An 18,728-nucleotide genomic window follows, 5' to 3' on the forward strand; every position below is an offset into this window, starting at 1 on the left:
GGGGGGTGGGCGCGAGCGCCGCCCGGCGGAATTTCGAGCAATGACCTGAGAGACCGAGAGTGTCGGCAGCGCCCCCCGGTGGAGCAGGTGCTACCGTTAAGATCACTTGACAGCCAGGGTCGCCTCGCTAAGGTCACATGACCGGAAACACATTGGAAAGCGCCGGATATCAGCAGTAGGAGGAGAACAGCTGGGGAAGACATCAGCTGTGGGGTTGGCTTGAGAGATTTGGGTAAGAGGAGGAGGAGGTTGGATTGTTAGGGTTTTGGGGGTCTGGTGATTGGTGATGTGTAAATTGATTAAAATATGGTGAGATTACCGAATGTTGCGAGGAAACAGAGTTCGGGTATCACGTTGGGGAAGGGTTATAGGGACAGTGTCATAATTCGTAATTCAGCGGGAATTAAGTCAGTTGTATTTACATGTTAACTGGTGAATCACAGCTGTTTACAGATAAAATGCTAGTGCTGCAGGTTTATTCTGTTATTGAGTACTACGGGAAAAGCTTATAATGGTGTATCTACATGAACGATCTGTTCGATGGCCTCCTGAGATACTGAGTGGGAAAATGAAGTGCCTCCCACAACAGATCTTAGTGGCCAGGTTAGATCAGTGATGAAGTTTTGGTTCTTTTATGCTGCATGTTCCAAAATTCTGTCCATCTGGACTGAGTAATGTGTGTACTTAACTTGTCTTTGGACTGGCAATAGGTCGTTGATTATCTTATAAAAGAAAGCAGTTCCAATTATATAGTACTTTTCATGTTTTCCCAAACTGTTTTTCAGGCAGTTAACTCTTTTTGAAGGTTTGTCACTGTTGTAATGCAGGAAATGAGATAGGTAATTTGTGCACCGCAAGACCATTGTGTTAATGACCAGGTAATCTGTGATTAGTTCCTTGTGGGGGTAGTTTGCAAATGCTATTGGGGAGAGTTTGAACTAACTTGGCAGTGGAATGGGAACTAGGCGGGAACAATAAAGTTCACAAAGAATTAGGAGAGCCAGATAGCACCAGAGTAAAATAGTAAGGCAATAATATAAAAGCAAAATACTGCAGATGCTGGAAATCTGAAACAAAAACAAGAAATGCTGGATTCACTCAGCAGGTCTGGCAGCATCTGTGGAAAGAGAAGCAGAGTTAACGTTTCGGGTCAGTGACCCTTCTTCGGAAGGGTCTTCCGAAGAAGGGTCACTGACCCGAAACGTTAACTCTGCTTCTCTTTCCACAGATGCTGCCAGACCTGCTGAGTGAATCCAGCATTTCTTGTTTTTGTGTAAAATAGTAAGGCATTGGGTGGGGTCAGAGGGAATGCAATAAGATCTAAATTAGGTTTACTGAGCATGTATGTGAATGTGTGGAGTGTAGTAGATTAAGGTTAGTGAGCTGCAGGCACAGATAGTAATGTGAGAATATAATGTGACAATAACTGAGACCAGGCTCATAAAAGGTCAGAGTTAAAGTTTCACGTCAGGTCAGTGACCCTTCATCAGTTCTGATAAAGGGTCACTGACCTGAAAGGTTAACTCTGCTTCTCTCTCCACAGATGCTGCCAGACCTGCTGAGTATTTCCAGCATTTCTTGTTTTTATTTAAGACTTCCAGCATCTGTAGTATTTTGCTTTTATCATAAAAAGTCAGGACTAGATACTAAATATTTTTGGATACAAGGTGTTGAGGAACGATAGGTAAGGAAAGAAAGGAGGGAGGGGTGGAGTATTGATTCAGGAGAATATAGTTTTTTATTCCCTCATGGGTTGAGGGCGTCGCTGGCTAGGCCAGCATTTATTGCCCATCCCTAACTGCCCTTGAGAAGGTGATGGTGAGCTGCCTTCTTGACCTGCTGCAGTCTGTGATTTTGACACAGCTACAGCGAAGGAATGATGATATAGTTCCAAGTCAGGATGGTGTGTGATTTGGAGGGGAACTTGCAGGTGGTGTGTTCCCATGCATTTGCTGCCCTTGTCCTTCTAGTTGGTAGAGGTCACTGGTTTGGAAGGTGCTGTCTAAGGAGCCTTGGTGCGTTGCTGCAGTGCATCTTGTAGAATGTACACACTACTGCCACTGTGTGTCAGTGGTGGAGAGAGTGAATGTTTGTAGATGGGGTGCCAGTCAAGTGGGCTGCTGTGTCCTGGATGGTGTTGAGCTTCTTGAGTGTTGCTGGATCTGCAGCCATCCAGGAAAGTGGAGAGTATTCCATCACACTCCTGACTTGAGCCTTGTAGATGGTGGACAGGCTTTGGGGAGTCAGGAGATGAGTTACTCGCCATAGGATTCCTAGCCTCTGACCTGCTCTTGTAGTCATGGTATTTATATGGCTACTCCAGTTCAGTTTCTGGTCAATTGTAGCCCTAGGATGTTGATAGTGGGGGATTCAGTGATGGTAATGCCATTGAATGTCAAGGGGAATTGGTTAAATTCTCTCTTGTTGGAGATGGTCATTGCCTGGCACTTGTGTGGCGCGAATGTTACTTGCCACTTATCAGCCCAAGCCTGGATATTGTCCAGGTCTTGGTGCATTACTACACGGACTGCTTCAGTATCTGAGGAGTCGCGGATGGTGCTGAACGTTATGGAATCATCAGCGAACATCCCCACCTCTGACATTATGATTGAAGGAAGGTCATTGAAGCAGCTGAAGATGGTTGGGCCTAGGACACTACCCTGAGGAACTCCTGCATTGAACTCCTGCTCAGATGATTGACCTCCAACAACCATGACCATCTTCCTTTGCGTTAGGTATGACTCCAACCAGTGGAGGGTTTTCCCCCGATTCCCATTGACTTCAGTTTGCTAGGGCTCCTTGATGCCATACTGTGTCAAATGTTGCCTTGATGTCAAGGGCAGTCACACTCACCTCACTTCTTGAGTTCAGCTCTTTTGTCCATGTTTGAACCAAGGCTGTAATGAGGTCAGCAGCTGAGTGGCCCTGGCGGAACCCAACTGAGCAGGTTATTGCTAAGCAAGTGCTGCTTGATGGCACTGTTGATGACACCTTCCATCATTTTACTGATGATTGAGGGTAGACTGATGGGGCTGTAATTGGCCAGGTTGGACGTCTTGCTTTTTGTGTACAGGACATACCTGGGCAATTTTCCACATTGCAGGGTAGATGCCAGTGCTGTAGCTGTACTGGAACAACTTGGCTAGGGGCGCGACAAGTTCTGGAGCACAGGTCTTCAGTACTATTGCCGGAATATTGTCAGGGCCCATAGCCTTTGCAGTATGCAGTGCCTTCAGGTGCTTCTTGATTTCACGCGGAGTGAATCGAATTGGCTGAAGTCTAGCATCTGATGCTGGGGACCTCAGGAGGAGGCCGAGATGGATCATCAACTCGGCACTTCTGACTGAAGATTGTTGCAAATGCTTCTGCCTTATCTTTCGCACTGATGTGCTGGGCTCCCCCATCATTGAGGATGGGGATATTTGTGAAGTCACCTCCTCCAGTTAGTTGTTTAATTGTCCACCACCATTCACGGCTGGATGTGACAGGACTGCAGAGCTTAGATCTGATCCGTTGGTTATGGGATCGCTTAGCTCTGTCTATCGCATGCTGCTTACGCAGTTTGGCAGGCAGATAGTCCTGGGTTGTAGCTTCACCAGGTTGACACCTCATTTTGAGGTATACCTGGTGCTGTTCCTGGCATACCCTCCTGCACTCTTCATTGAACCAGGGTTAGTCTCCTGGCTTGATGGTAATAGAGTGGGGAATATGCCAGGCCATAAGGTCACAGAAAGTGGTTGAGTACAATTCTGCTGCTGCTGATGGCCCACAGTGCCTTCTGGATGCTCAGTTTTGCATTGCTAGATCTGTTCAAAATCTATTCGGTTTAGCATGGTGATAGTGCCACACAACACAATGGAGGGTATCCTCAATGTGAAGGCGGGACTTTATCTCCACAAGGACTGTGCGGTGGTCACGCCTACCAATACTGTCATGGACAGATGCATCTGCAACAGGCAGATTGGTGAAGACGAGGTCAAGTATGTTTTTCCCTCTTGTTAGTTCCCTCACCACCTGCTGCATTCCCAGTCAAGCAGCTATGTCCTTTAGGACTCGGCCAGCAGTGGTGCTATCGAGCCACTCTTGATGATGGATATTGAAGTCCCCCACCCAGAGTACATTCTGTGCCCTTGCCACCCTCAGTGCTTCCTCCAAGTGGTGTTCAACATGGAGGAGGTTTCTTTGCCCATGCTTGACCTGATGCCATGAGACTCCATGGGGTCTGGAGTCGATTGTTGAGGACTCCTAGGGCAACTCCCTCCCTACTATATACCACTGTGCCGCCACCTCTACTGGGTCTGTTCTGCCAGTGGGATGGGACATACCCGGGGATAGTGATGGCAGTGTCTGGGACATTGTCTGTAAGGTATGATCCCGTGAGTCTGACTGTCAGGCTGCTTGACTAGTCTGTGGGACAGCTCTCCCAACTTTGGCACAAGGCCCCAGATGTTTGTAAGGAGGACTTTGCAGGGTCGACAAAGCTGGGTTTGCTGTTGTCGATGCCGGATGGTCCGTCCGGTTTCATTCCTTTTTATTGACTTCGTAGTGGTTAGATACAACTGAGTGGCTTGCTAGGCCATTTCAGAGGGCATGTAAGAGTCAACCACATTGCTGTGGGTCTGGAGTCACATGTAGGCCAGACCAGGTAAGGACAGGAGAGTTCCTTCCCTAAAGGACATTAGTGAACCAGATGGGGTTGAAACAATCGATAATGGTTTCTTGGCCATCGTTAGCCTAGCTAAGAGAGAGAGAAATGTCAAGGATGTAGTGAAGCAAATTTGTAAGGAAATGACGGAAAGGTGTGAATTATAGAGTACTATAATGGGGGACTTAATTATTCTGAAATAGGCTGGGATAGTAATAGTATAAATGGCAGAGAAGGGGAAGAGTTTCTTGACTATATTCACGTAAATTTTCTAGATCAGAATGTTTCCATTCCACTGAGGAAGGTGGCATTCCTGGGTCTGGTTCTAGTGAATGAAGTGGGTTATGTGGATCAAATGTCAGTGGAGAAACATTTAGGAGGCAATGTTCATAGTGGCATAAGGTTTAGCTTGCCTATGGGAAAGGATAGGGAGCAATCCAGAGTAAAAATGATTAATTGGAGGCAGGCCAATTTCAGTGGGGTGAGAATGGATTTGGCCCAGGTAAATTGGAATCGAAGATCAACGGGCAAAACTGCAACAGAACAATGGGCTGCCTTTAAATTGGAGATGGTTTGGGTACAGTCAAGGTGCATTCCCACAGGGGGAAAGGTAGGACAAACAAAGCCAGAGCACCCTGGATGACGAAAGAGATAGAGAGTAAGATGAAACAGAAATCATTAAGTATGACAGATCTCAGCTTGTTGAAAACCAGGCTGAATATAGAAAGTTCAGCGGGGAAGTGAAAAAAGAAATCACAAACAGAGTATGAGAAGAGACTGGCAGCTAACATAAAAGGGAATCTAAAAGTTTTCTATTGGCATATAAATAGTAAAAAGTTGGTAAAAGGAGGAATGGGGCTGATTCGGGACCAAAAAGATTTACACAAGGAAGCAGAGGGCATGGCTGAGGTACTAAATGAGTACTTTGCAGCTGTCTTTACCAGAGAAGAAGCTGCTGCCAAAGTCATAGTGAAAGAGGTTCTTGAAGTATTAGATGGACTAAAATTGATAAAGGGGAGGTATCTGAAAGCCTAGATGTACTTTATGTTGTGACAGACCTGAAATGTTAACTCTGCTTCTCCCACCACAGATGCTGTCAGACCTGCTGTGTATTTCCAGCACTTTCTGTAGTTAGGGAGAATCTGTTCCCATTAGCGGAAGGGTTGAGATTCAGAGGGCACTGACTTAAGGTGCTTGGCAAAAGTAGCAATGGCGACATGAGGAAATTTTTTTTTTTTACATGGAGTGGTTTGGATCTGGAATGCACTGCCTGGTGGAGGCAGATTCAATTTCAAAAGGGAATTGAATAATTATCTGAAATTTGCAGGGCTGTGAGGAAAAGGCAGGGTGTGGAACTAGTTGAGTTCTTGTAGAGAGTTGAAATAGCTTCCTTTCATGGTGTTGTCATTCTATGATTTTTTTCCTTTGATTCATATTCGTTGGGGTATAAATGTTATCTAGGCCACTGGGATGAACTCACCTGATCTTCAAGTAGTGTTATGGAATCTTTTGCATTTAACTGAGAGGCCTTTTGTTTAACTTCTAAAATGAATGACTGTCTCTGACAGTGCAGCATTCTACTACACTGAAGTGTCAGCCCAGATTTTGTGCTCCAATCTCTGCAGAGGGGCTTGAACAGAGGCAAGGATGTTACCATTGAGTCATGGCTGACTCATAGGACAGTATTTTGTGCTTTCACCTGTGGCGAGTTTGGAGGTGGGGAGGGCATTTATTTGGGATTCGCCTCCACCCCGCTTAAGTCTGTGGTGGAAAGGCCTATGGACAGTCTTCCCACCCCACTGCCAATTGAGGCACTTAAGGGGCAATTATTGCCAAATTATCCCAGTGGGCCTGTCGCCACGCAGACAGCATGACTTACAAACCTGTGCAGGATTGCTTGTGATCTCCACAGGGAGTGGGGGCGGGGCAAGCAGGGGTGGGGCGGGGTTGGGATGGGGGTGCAGGGGCAAGGCAGGGGGTGTTCAAAGGCACTCTGCCTGATTGAGGGACCTGGCATCAGGAAGAAGGGGGGGGGGGGGTGGCTCTGCTGCTGACCCCACAAAACCCCTCCTACCGTCAGATACTTCTGGCCTGGGTCACTGTGATTCTGGGTCTCCAGTGGGTGACGCTCCAGCAGCAGCCACTGCCTCTCCGATGGTGCTGCTGAGCAAAAGAGCTGCCGGCCTCTGATTGGCTGGCAACTTTCGGTGGGTGGGTCTTTCTTCCCCAGGGTTGTGATCCTGGGAAAGGCCTGCCAGTGGACTGTTAGTTGCCTGATTGGCTTGTCATGCAGCTGGCCTTCCCCAAAGGAGGCAACGTGGGTTTCTCGCCGTCTCTCCAACCGCGGCCAAGACCCCTGTTGTCTCCGTAAAATTCTCCCCACAATATCTGGTTTCCAAAATGTTTTTGCTGAGTCGCTTCCTTCGTAGATTCATATCCCATATGTGGCCCCCTCGTTGTAATTAACAGTATTTTTATATAATTACTGTTAGTGTAGATATAGCTGTTAACCCAAACTACTTAAACATTTGTCATTTTAATTTTGTTCCTGTATATTTTTGGGTTTTATGAAGTTCTAATGATGTGATTGAACTTACTGGCTGGGAAATTCCTTGTATCTGCCCCCATTTTGCTAGTGGTTTTGCCAGTGAAATGGGAGCAGATCTGAGGAATTTCCTCACCACTGACTGTAAGCAGCTTTGCTGAAAGGAAAACTGCTGGCATTGTCTTGCTTTGGGTTGGGTATATGGGCATGGTGGTGGATGAGCAATTCTCACCAGCTGGAATTGGAATGGGGCTGTGGTCTGGCTGATTGATTACTCCCTGCCCCACTTTCAAACATTGGGTTGCTTTGCAAGGGATAGTTTTTTTTTCCATTGAGGACCCATAAGTGTGAATGCTGTTAATTTATTTCTCAATTTAAGATGATGCCAAACAAACAGCAACAAAGTTCAGGCAGGGAAAAATAATCTGTGGAAAAGTGCACGGCACCAGACAATGAAGTAATTTTTGCTGTGACAGGTTCTTAAACAAGGGCTATTTATTCGTTCACTCTAACCCAAGGATCATAAGGACTTTACAGTGACAAAGCTGTGTACTTGGGTAAAGAACCATTTAACAAATTTTTGAAGCAGAGCTGGGAGGGTCATTGACTTGCTGCTAGCTGTTTGTTTCTCTATGGCAGCAAAGACCCCAGTGCTCAGCAGTTCCAAAAATAAAATTATGCTGCACAGAGATATAAACCTGAAGGTGCAACTGAAAGAAATGCATTCAAACTGAGTATTGAAAATACTTATGTCCTTGCAAACAGTTCATAAAATAATTTCTGGAGGAAGAGAAACCAGAGTTGAGTGTGACAGTGCCACCAATGGAGAAAATACTTATTGCAGGCATTACCTGTCAGATGCAGCTAGTGCCCTCCACATTGCATCTGAGTTTAGGAAACTGTGTTATATAATATGTTTGTGTAACCTGTATTTATATCACACCTTTCACAAATGCTAGGGTATCCAAGGTGCTTCACAACCTATGAAGTAATTTTTGAAATAATCACTGTTGAAATGTAGGGAAATGTGGTGCCAACTTTTGCACAGCAGTTCCCACACATTATTAAGATATGACTAATATAATCTGTCCTGGTGGAGCTAGTTGAAAGATAAATAAAGACCAGGACATGCTGAGAACTCCTGCAATCCATGAATATTGCCCTGGATCTTTTATGTGTTCTATGTTTACAGCTGCATCTGAAAGTTGGCACCTTTTGATAGTACAGCACTCCCTCAGTACTGCACTGAAGTGCCAACCTAGATTATCTACTTGGATGCAGGGCTTTCCGACTCAAGCAAGAGTATTGTCTCTGGTTCAAAGCTGGCACACTACATTTCTAGCTGATCTCTTCCACAGCAGCCCCACCCTCCAAAAAATGGAGTGAAATATCAGAATCTTGGTGCAAAGTGATATTTTCTATATTTTGTATATATGAAGTTTCCTTTTCGCACTTTGTGATTTGATTTTACTTGTTCTATTGATTTCCAATTCCCCCCAAAAAAATCACTTATGTAGGAAAATGTCCCATGTGCATCACGAGAAGTAATCGGATAAAAATGTAATACCTCGAAAGGAGGAGATATTGGGATTAATGATTTAAAATCATGAAACGAGGTGGGCTTTAAGGAGGGTCTTAAAAGAGGCGACAGATTTAGGGAGGGAATTGCAGATATTTGGGCCTAAATGACTGAAGACATAGTGCCAGTGTTGGGGTGAAATGAGTGGGGAATGTGCAAAAGACCCGAGATAGGGGAATGTAGAGTTCAGTAGGTTGTAGGAGGTTAGAGATAAGATGAGAATTTTAAATTCAAGACATTAGTGGTCTGGGAGCCATTATAAGTCAGCGAGCTTGGGTGATGGGTGACTAGGACTTGGTACCGATTAGATTATAATCAGCAAAGTTTTGGTTGAGCTCAAATATAGGAAGTGTAGCAGTTGAGAAGCTGGTCAGTAGAGTATTTGAATAGTTGAGTCTGGAGGAAACAAAAACTTGGCTGAGGGGTTCAGTAGCAGATGGTCTGAGGCAGAGGTGAAGACTGGTAATGTTAGAGGTGGAAGTAGACAGCCTTTTGTGACAGAAAGGATATGGAGTTGGAAGCTCAGCTCGGGATCAAGTAGGGTGCTGAAGTAGAAACTTTCAAAGGTAGAGTTGTTTATACAGGGAGATTAGTAAAGTTCACTATAGACCATATTATGTATGGTCTTTTGAAAACAATCAGCATGATATGCTGAATTGCCTTATTCACCACTGTTATGGTTTTATGGATTCAAAAGCATTAGCAAGTAATAAATTTAGCATTTTCACCTAACTGGCAGTTAATCTTTCTCATAACTGAACTTTTTTGGTCTCAACTAATCCATGTTTACGCTCAGGAGACTGGGACAAGCAACAACTGACATCCTTTATTTCCAACCACCCCCCCTCCCCATTTCCTGCTTTTCCTTCTGTCCCCCAAGGCTGGAATCATCCTAGGATTGCATTAAGATAGCTGCATTTTAGACATTTCATGCTTTCGGTAGCATTTAAACTGCATGTTTGAATTTGGAATTGCAATAAGTCACAAATATCAATATATAAATGGATGTTGGATCGGTTCCAGAAATTTAGATGGTAAATTGTTTTTCAAATGTTCTCTCCTCTCCAGAAGGCAATGACCTATACTGGCATAAAGTTTCATGAGCACTGACAGGCCTCTGATACTTCCCTTAAGTGGCCATTAATGATGTGTCATGTGTTGTCAGGAAATTACTAGAGTCTCTAAGGTGTGAATGATGAACACCTGAACGTTTCAGCTGATCAGAGAGAGCCAGCATGGATTTGTAAAGGGTAGACTATGCCTGATGAAACTGATTTTTTTTTTTGAAGAGGTGACTGAAGTAGTGGGCAGGAGAATACCTCTGGATGTTATTTATATTGACTTCCAGAAGGCATCTGATGAAGTCCCTGGTAAGAGACTGAAGGTGATGGAATTGAAGGCAAATTATTGACCTAGTTCGGAAATTGGCTGAGTGGCAGGAGATGGAGAGTAGGGATAATGGGCAGCTAACATATTGTCATGTTCTGCAAGGATCTGTGTTGGAGTCTCAACTATTCACTATTTGTAAACAACTTAGATGGGATAGAAAGCCAGATATCCAAGTTTGCCAATGACTGGGTGGTTTTGTAAGCAGAGTAGTTGGAAGCATGAAATCACAAGATATTAATAGAGTAAGCGAATGAGCAAAACTGAAACAAATGAATTTCAATGTAGGTAAATGTGAGGTCATCACTTTGGATTTAAAAAGGAAAGATCAGAGTACTTTCTAAATGGTGGAAAGCTAGAAACAGTGGAGGTCTAAGTATATTGATCATTAAAATGTTGTGTACCAGTAGAGAAAATAATCAAAACAGCTAATGAATGCTGGCCTTTATATTTAGTAAACTAGAATACAAGGGGGCAGAAGTCATGATTCAGCTATACAACGCCTTTATTAAAGCACACCTGGAGTACTTTGAGCAGTTCTGGGCACCACACTTTAGGAAGGATATATTGACCTTGGAAGGAGTGCTGTGTATACTTACTAGAATGATATGTGGATTCCAAGGGTTAATTTACAAGAGCGATTACATAAGTTAGAGTTGTATTCCCTGGAATTTAGAAGGTTAGAGGTGATTTAACCAAGTTTAAGATATTGAGAGGAGCTGATAAGGTAGATAGAGAGAAACTATTTCCGCTAGTTGGGGAGTCTAGGACTAAGGGGAATAGTTTAAAAATTAGAGCCAGGCCTTCCAGGTGTGAGATCAGAAGACTTCTGCACACACACTAGCGGGAGTTTGGAGCACCCCTCAGCAAATGGTGATTGAGGCCAGGTCGGTGGCGACTCTCAAATCTGAGATTGGTAGGTTTCTGTTGAGCAAACGTATAAGGGAGTATGGGGCAAAGGCAAGTAGGCATATGGAATCAGATCACTTATCAGCCATAACTTCATTCGAATGGCAGAACGGGTTCAAGGGGCTAAATGGCTAACTCATGTTCCTGTGTTGCATAACAGTGAGGGTCAACTGGCTGTTCAGCTGTTGGGTACATTGTAGTTGAGTCCAGCCATGTAGCACTTCCAACTCAGGACATTGGTTTACTGAAGTACCTGCATTGCTACTCTGGCTGAGATAAACTAATTCAGCTCTAAAGGAATTAAATCTTGGATTCTTCTTGTTTGCATTGCTGAGCACTGCACCGCATTTACTTATTGGGCCGTTTACAGACAGGCTAGTAATTCAAAACATTCGTAACAAAATGCTTTAGCATGTTGTAAAGATTTTATTTTAATAGAATTCCAGTGTAAATTGTATTGATTTAATATTCATTCAATTTCACAACTATGTTGGCATTGACTTAAAGGTTGTCAGAATAGTATTGCTGTCATTTACATTAGCGATTAGATTTTACAAAAAAGTTATTGGGGGGGGTGGGGGGGGGGGGAAGAAAGAACAATTTTTGAAATGCTGCCAGATGGCTTGGTCAGTAGTCAGGCTTTATAGGAAAATGAGAGCAGGAGTAGGCCATTCAGCCCATCGAGCCTACTCTACCATTCAATACGATCATGGCTAATCATCTACTTCAATGCTTTTTTCCCACACTATCCCCATATCCCTTTTTATGTCATTGGTATTTAGACATCTGTCAATCTCTGCTTTAAAAATACTCAATGACTGAGCTTCCACAGTCCGCTGGGGTAGAGAATTCCAAAGATTCACAACCCTCTGAATAACGAAATTTCTCCTCATCTCTATCCTAAGTGGCTTCCCCCTTATTTTGAAATTATATCCCCTGGTTCTAGACTCCAGGGGAAACATCTTAACTGCATCTACCCTGTCTATCCCTTTTTAAGTATTTTGTAGGTTTAAAACTTTAGAGAATACAGTCCAGTTTCCTCAATCTCTCTTCATAGGACAGTCCCACCATCCCGGGAACAAGTCTGGTGAACCTTCGTTGCACTCCCTCTAGGGGGGCAATAATATCCTTCCTAAGGGGTCCAAAATTGCATACACACTCCAGGTGTGGTCTAACCAAGGTTCTATGCAATTGAAGCAAGACTTCACTACTCCTGTACTCCAATCCTCTTGCAGTAAAGGCTAACATACCATTATCCTTTCTAATTGCTTGCTGCACCTGCATGTTTGCTTTCAGTGACTTATTGACAAGGACACACAGGTTCCTTTGTACATCTACACTTTCTAATCTCTTACTATTTAAGAAATATTCTGCACATCTATTCCTCCTACTCAAATGGATAACCTCACATTTTTACACATTATATTCCATCTGCCACATTCTTACCCACTCACTAAGTCTGTCCAAATCCCCTTGAAGCTACTTTGCATCTTCCTCACAACATCCAAATCATTGATATATATTGTGAACAGCTGGGGCCCCAAGTACTGATCCTTGTGGTACCCCACTAGTTACAGCCTGCCAACATGAGAGTGACCCGTTTATTCCTAATGTTTTCTGCCTGTTAACCAATCCTTAATCCACGCCACTATATTAACTCCTATCCCATATGCTTTAATTTTACTAACTAACCTCCTGTGGGGGACTTTATCAAAAGCCTTCTGAAAATCCCATGTATACTACATGACTCCCCTTTATCACTTCTGTTGGTAACATCCTCAAAAAAAAACTCCAACAGGTTTGTGAAACATGATTTCCCGTTCATAAATGCATGTTGACTGTGCCCAATCAGATCATTATTATGAGTGTCCATTTATCACATTGTTTAGATTAGATTCTAGCATTTGCCCTACTTCTGATATAAGGTTAACGGGTCTGTAGTTCCCTGTTTTTTCTCTCTCTCTCTCTCTCTTCTTAAATAGTGGGGTGACATTTGCTACCTTCCAATCAGCAGGAACAATTTCAGAACCTTGAATTTTGGAAGATGATCAATTCATCCACTATCTCCATAGCTACCTCTTTCAACACTCTGGGATATAGAATATCAGGTCCTGGGGACTTAGCAACCTTTATCCTCATTAATTTCTCCATTACAACCTTCTTACTAATACTAATTTCCTTCAATTCCTCATTCTCCCTAGTCCCTTAGATCTCTAATTCTGGGAGATTTCTTGTATCTTCCTCGGTGAAGACAGACACAAAGTAATCATTGAACTTCTCATTGCCATTTCTCTATTCTCCATTATAAACTCTCCTGATTCTGCCTGTAATGGATCCACATTTGTCTTAGCCAAATGTTTCCTTTGTATGTACCTATAGAAGCTTTTCCAGTCAGTTTTTATGTTTTGTGCTAGTTTACATTCATAATTATTCTCCCTTTATCAGTTTCTTTGTCCTCCTTTGCTGTATTCTAAAATCCTCCCAATCCTCAGGTTTATTTCCAGCAACTTTATAGGCCTCTTTTAATCTTATGCAATCCTTGACTTCCTTTGCTAGCCACGGTTGACTGCCTTTTCTTATGGGGTTTTTGTGCCTTGAAGGAATGTATAGTTGCTGTAAACTATAAGATTTCTTTAAAGATTATCCATTGCCTATGTATTGTCATACCATTTAATGTATTTTCCCAATCCACCTCAGCCAATTTGCCCCTCATACCTTCATAATTTCCTTTGTTGAAATTTAACACCCTGGCTTCAGATTGAACAACCTCACTTTCAAACATAGAATTTTACAGTATTATATCATGGTCACTCATCCCTAAAGGTTCTTTTTCAACAAGATTAATTAGCAGCCCTTTTCATTCCTTAATACTAGATCTAAAATAGCCTGTTCTCTAGTCGGTTCCTCAACCAACTTTAGAAAATCATCCCTAACACCCTTCAGAAATTAGTGCTCATTAGTTTTACTCAGTCTATATGCAGATTGAAATCACCCATGATTGCTGTATTACCCATGCTACATGCTTCTCTAATCTCCTGATTAATACCATGCCCCGCACTACTACTACTGTTTGGTGGCCTATAAACAACTCCTAATATTTGCTGCCCCTTGCTGTTTTTTAGCTCCACCCAACCAGATTCCACTTTTTATTCTGCTCTGAGATCCTCCCTTACCAATGTACTGATCCCATACCTTATCAGTGCAACACCACCTCTTTTTACTTTTCGCCTGTCCTTCCTAAATGTTGAATATCCTTGAATATTCAGTTCCCAGTCTTGGTCATCCTGTAGCCACGTTTCCGTAATAGGAATTGGATCATACCATTTACCTCTATTTGTGCCTTTAAATCATCAACCTTGTTGCGAATGCTGCATGTATTCTGGTAGAGTGTCCTTAACCTTATCACCCTGACATTATTCTGCATTCTAAGCCTAGTTGATGCTTGCCTTTTGTTTCGCCTGCCTTCTAATGTCGCTTGCTACTTTTTTTTTTAACCTCCTGTTACCAGCTTTACTTCCTTCCAATTTGAGCTACCCCTTAGGTTCCCATCCCCCTGACAAGCTAGTTTAAACCCTCACCAACAGCAGTAGCAAATCTGTCTGTGAGGATACTAGTTCCGGTCCTGTTAATTTTGTAGCCCCTCCATCCTGTACAGGTCTTACCTACCCCAGAACCAGTCCCAATGCCTTACAGATCCAATGCCCTCCCTCCTACAGCAATTCTACAGCCACATGTTCAATTAATCAATCCTCCTATCCCTGTGCTCATGAGCACGTGGCATTGGGTGTAATCCTGAGATTACTGCTGTTGAGGTCCTGCTTTTTAATTTCCTTCCTACCTCCATAAAATCTGCTTTCAGGACCCCATGCCTCTTCCTACCTATATCTTTGGTACCCATGTGAATCAGGACCTCTGGCTGTTCGCTGTCTTCCGCCTCGCGGATGCACAACAGTGACTCCAACCGTCGCTCGAGTTCCAAAACCTGGAGCTCAAGCTTCTGTAGCCTGTGACACTTCTTGCAGATGTGTTTGTCTCAGCCACGTGGTGCGTCCATGACTCCCCACATGCAGCAGGATGTACATTCCACTTTGCCGAGCTGCCCAGCCATACCATAACTTTAAAAACTATTTATAACAATTAGAATAAGTAGAGTAACTTACCAGTTACTCACCAATCAGCATCTTCCCCTGTACTGAAGAAACAACCAGCTACTGGAGGTAGAAAAAGAAAGACAGGAGCCCCTCAACTCGCCATCTCCCACTTTACACTCTGTGCACTCTGTGCAGATGAAGCAGCAGTGAGAAAGCCCTGCCTTAAACACCTGATTCAAGCTTCTGCTTGAGTTTAAGCCAGCTCCTAAGTAACTAGCTGCAGCTGTTTCCAGAGATTCTTGTATATCCCTGTTTTAAGGCTGGAATAAAACATTACTCCTTGAGTAAAGAGAAGTTATTTTAGCTGACTGCTAAATTGAAGAATAAAATAGACTTTAGATGGATATTAACCCTTAAAACTCCTTCTCACCAGACTTGCCAAACTCAGTGCTTTTGTTCTAACTGCTGAGTTGAGCACAGATGGGCTAGCTGAAAAGTTGAGTTGTAAGGGATAAATTTATCATGAATAAATTTAAATTAAAGTGGTATAACATTTAACTACACCATAATGGCAAAGGCACAGGTTTGCAAAGCCCAGGTGTAGGAATTCCAAGTATGCATAAAAATATTGTTGGAATTTTACCAGCTACAACCATGATGTCTAGTAGCATACAACATTAATAAGCTTCCTATTGCTTCTCCAGCCAGGATGACCACACTTGTTGGACCATTGGCTTGTGGAATTATCTTTAGTTGAGTGGGAAGAATCAGAGCCCATAATGAGAGATCCACAAATCCAGCTTCCTTTAGTGAACCAAGCTTCGGGGTTGATTCACTACAGTCTTCCATTGTCATGTCATCTTGGAGCTGACTCATTGTTAGGAAGACTCTATTTGCTATAAATGATCTCTTCCTGGACTCTGCTGCTTCATCTAATATGAAGGATGCAATTAGGTATTGTGCATGTGAATCTGGTATGTTGCATTGAAACACTAAATAGTCGTTACCAAAATCAGAAGTTCCATAATTTTTTCTAAATAAAACCTAAGCTGTGTAGTTACTGCTGCAGTAATGAACTCTCAATTTCTATTGCTGTTTCCAATTTTGTTGAAAATTTTTAGATACTATTTTTGTGAGTACTACTATGGGATGAACCTATATTTTTGTATGTTGAGTGAAGGCCACTCATTTTAGTCAACATTAAGAAAACATAGCCAAGGACACCATTAATTTCTGAGCAGTTTAAGTCTCTATATTGTTTTGACTACATGTATTTACTTTGATTCATTGCATTTTTGTCCCCTTTTTAGATGACTGAGAAGTCACAATGAGTGTCAAGGCATTTGAACTTGTTCCTGTTCTTGGGCAGAATCTGCTAATGGGAGACAAAACACGGATGGATATTGACTGTATTGAATGTTGTGGGAAGAATCTTTATGTCGGAACAAGCGACTGCTTTATCTATCACTTTCTATTGGAAGAAAAAGCATCCACCACAGGGAGACTTGCCTTTACTTCAACACAGCAACTGCACAAATATCTGGGGCTAAAAAAAACTCTGAATGAGCTCAAGGCAGCATCTGCTTTGAACAGGTTAATGGTTCTCTGTGACAATACTGTGACTTTATTGAATATGATCAACCTGGAACCTGTACTGTCAGGAGCTAAAATCAAAGGAATAACTGCATTTGCTGTGAATGAGAACCCAGTGACTGGAGATCCTTTCTGTGTTGAGGTTTGTGCCATTTCAATGAAGCGGAAAACTGTGCAAATATACACAGTGCATGAGGACCATGTCCAGTTAATAAAGGAAGTCTCCACACCAGAGCAGCCCGTTGCTATAGCTGCAGACGGGTACTTCCTTTGCTTGGCAATGAGCACGCAGTATATTATTTTGAGTTATAATACCGGAACGTCACAGGACCTCTTTCCTTATAATAGTGAGGACAAACGACCGATTGTAAAGAGGATTGGTCGGGAGGAATTTTTATTAGCTGGTCCAGGTGCATTGGGTAAGTTTATTGGCGATTTGATTATGATACTCAATGTCATTTGGTGGATATGATTACTATTTTTATACACTTTGTCGTGACATTTAAGTATCCCAAATGAGAGGGTGGGTATGTTATCCATTTGAAAAATTGCCAGTTTTGAATCTAATATATAGTTTCATAAAAGCACATTTGATTCACCATCACTTGGTATGTATGGAGAGCAAGTATGATAGTGGGATTAGACTAGATGGCTCAAGGAGAAAAACAAATATTCTGATTCTGTACTGTGTTCTGTCATCCTAAATGAACCAGATGAGAGAGAGAGGGGGGTCTTAGTTTATTGGTAACTCACAACATGCCTTGCTCATACACCAACCCTGTGCCACAGAGCCTCATAATATTCAGTAGGATTTTCAGCACAGTGAGCTCAACTGGAAACAGGCTAATTTCAGTGTTGAAAAGGGATCTGGACAGGTGGATTGGATTTTCGCGTAAAACAATGTGAGCAATGGGAGGCTTTTAAGGATATAGGAATGTTTTGAGTCTGTACCTAAACTGAAGGAGAAGGGCATCCAAAGCTAAAGCTCCCTAAATGATTAAAGAAATTGAGATGAAAATGAAACAAATTCTAATAAATATCAGTTTCACAATATAGTCGTGAATCATACCAGCTACAGATTGCAGAAGAGAAATGAAAAAGGAAACAAGGGGCCAAAGTGAGTGTCTTGGATTGAGATTATAGAATTAATTGTCATTTGGAAGAACATGGGCTAATAAATGACAGCCACATTGATTTGTTAAAGGCAAAAATCAGTCTAACAGACTTTGAGTCCTTTAGTAAAATAATGCTGAGGGTTAATGAGTGTATTGCAATTGATATTGTGTGTATGGACTTTCAGAAGGTTTTATAAAGTACCACATAATAAACCTGTTAGTAAATTTGAAATCTATGGGATTAAAGGAGCAGCAGCAGCATGGATATGAAATTGGCTGAGAGACAAAAAGCAGTGACAAATGGTGGTTTTTCCAGGGTGGATGGAAGCATGGTGTCCATGAGGGGTCAGTTTTGGGACCACTGCTCTTTTTGATTTATATTAATGACTTTGACTTTGGGGATAGTGGGCATAATTTCAAAGTTTGCAGATGAGACAAAGCTTGGAAATGTGGTAAACGATGAGGGGAATGATTGCAGACTCCAGGAGGACACGGGCAGATGCATGGCAGTTGTAAGTGATGCATTTTGGTAGAATGAAGAGGCAATATATATATTTAAGTGGTACAATTTTAAAGGGGGTACAGGAACACAGACCTTGGTTCACATACACAAATCTTTGAAGGTGACAGGATAATTTTTATAAAGCTGTTAAAGCAGTCAAGATCCTTGACTTACATACGAACATACAAATTAGGAGCAGAAGTAGGCCATTCGGCCCCTCGAGACTGTTCTGCCATTCAGGATCATGGCTGATCTGTTTGTGTCTCAAATTCCACGCTCCCATCTACCCCTGATAACCTTTGATTCCCTTGCTTAACAAGAATCTATGACCCTGCCTCCACCACCTTCTGAGGCAGAGAGTTC

General features: G+C 42.6%; 1 protein-coding gene across 3 annotated transcripts in view; it reads left to right on the top strand.

The window, feature by feature from the left end:
- Positions 1-148: 148 nt before the first annotated feature.
- Positions 149-18,728, top strand: part of tgfbrap1 (transforming growth factor, beta receptor associated protein 1) — a 76,402-nt gene continuing 57,822 nt past the window's right edge. For 2 of the 3 annotated variants that reach the window (XM_068033818.1, XM_068033820.1), the window contains exons 1-2: positions 149-232; positions 16,466-17,167. In XM_068033818.1, the coding sequence (XP_067889919.1) occupies positions 16,483-17,167 (685 nt within the window). In that variant the 5' untranslated portion in view covers positions 149-232; positions 16,466-16,482. Of the gene's footprint in view, positions 233-9,998; positions 11,072-16,465; positions 17,168-18,728 lie in introns of those variants that run through there. The other variant, XM_068033819.1, reaches the window with a different exon arrangement.

Source organism: Heterodontus francisci, chromosome 6 (assembly GCF_036365525.1).
Source record: "Heterodontus francisci isolate sHetFra1 chromosome 6, sHetFra1.hap1, whole genome shotgun sequence".
Classification (NCBI taxonomy): Eukaryota; Metazoa; Chordata; class Chondrichthyes; order Heterodontiformes; family Heterodontidae; genus Heterodontus; species Heterodontus francisci.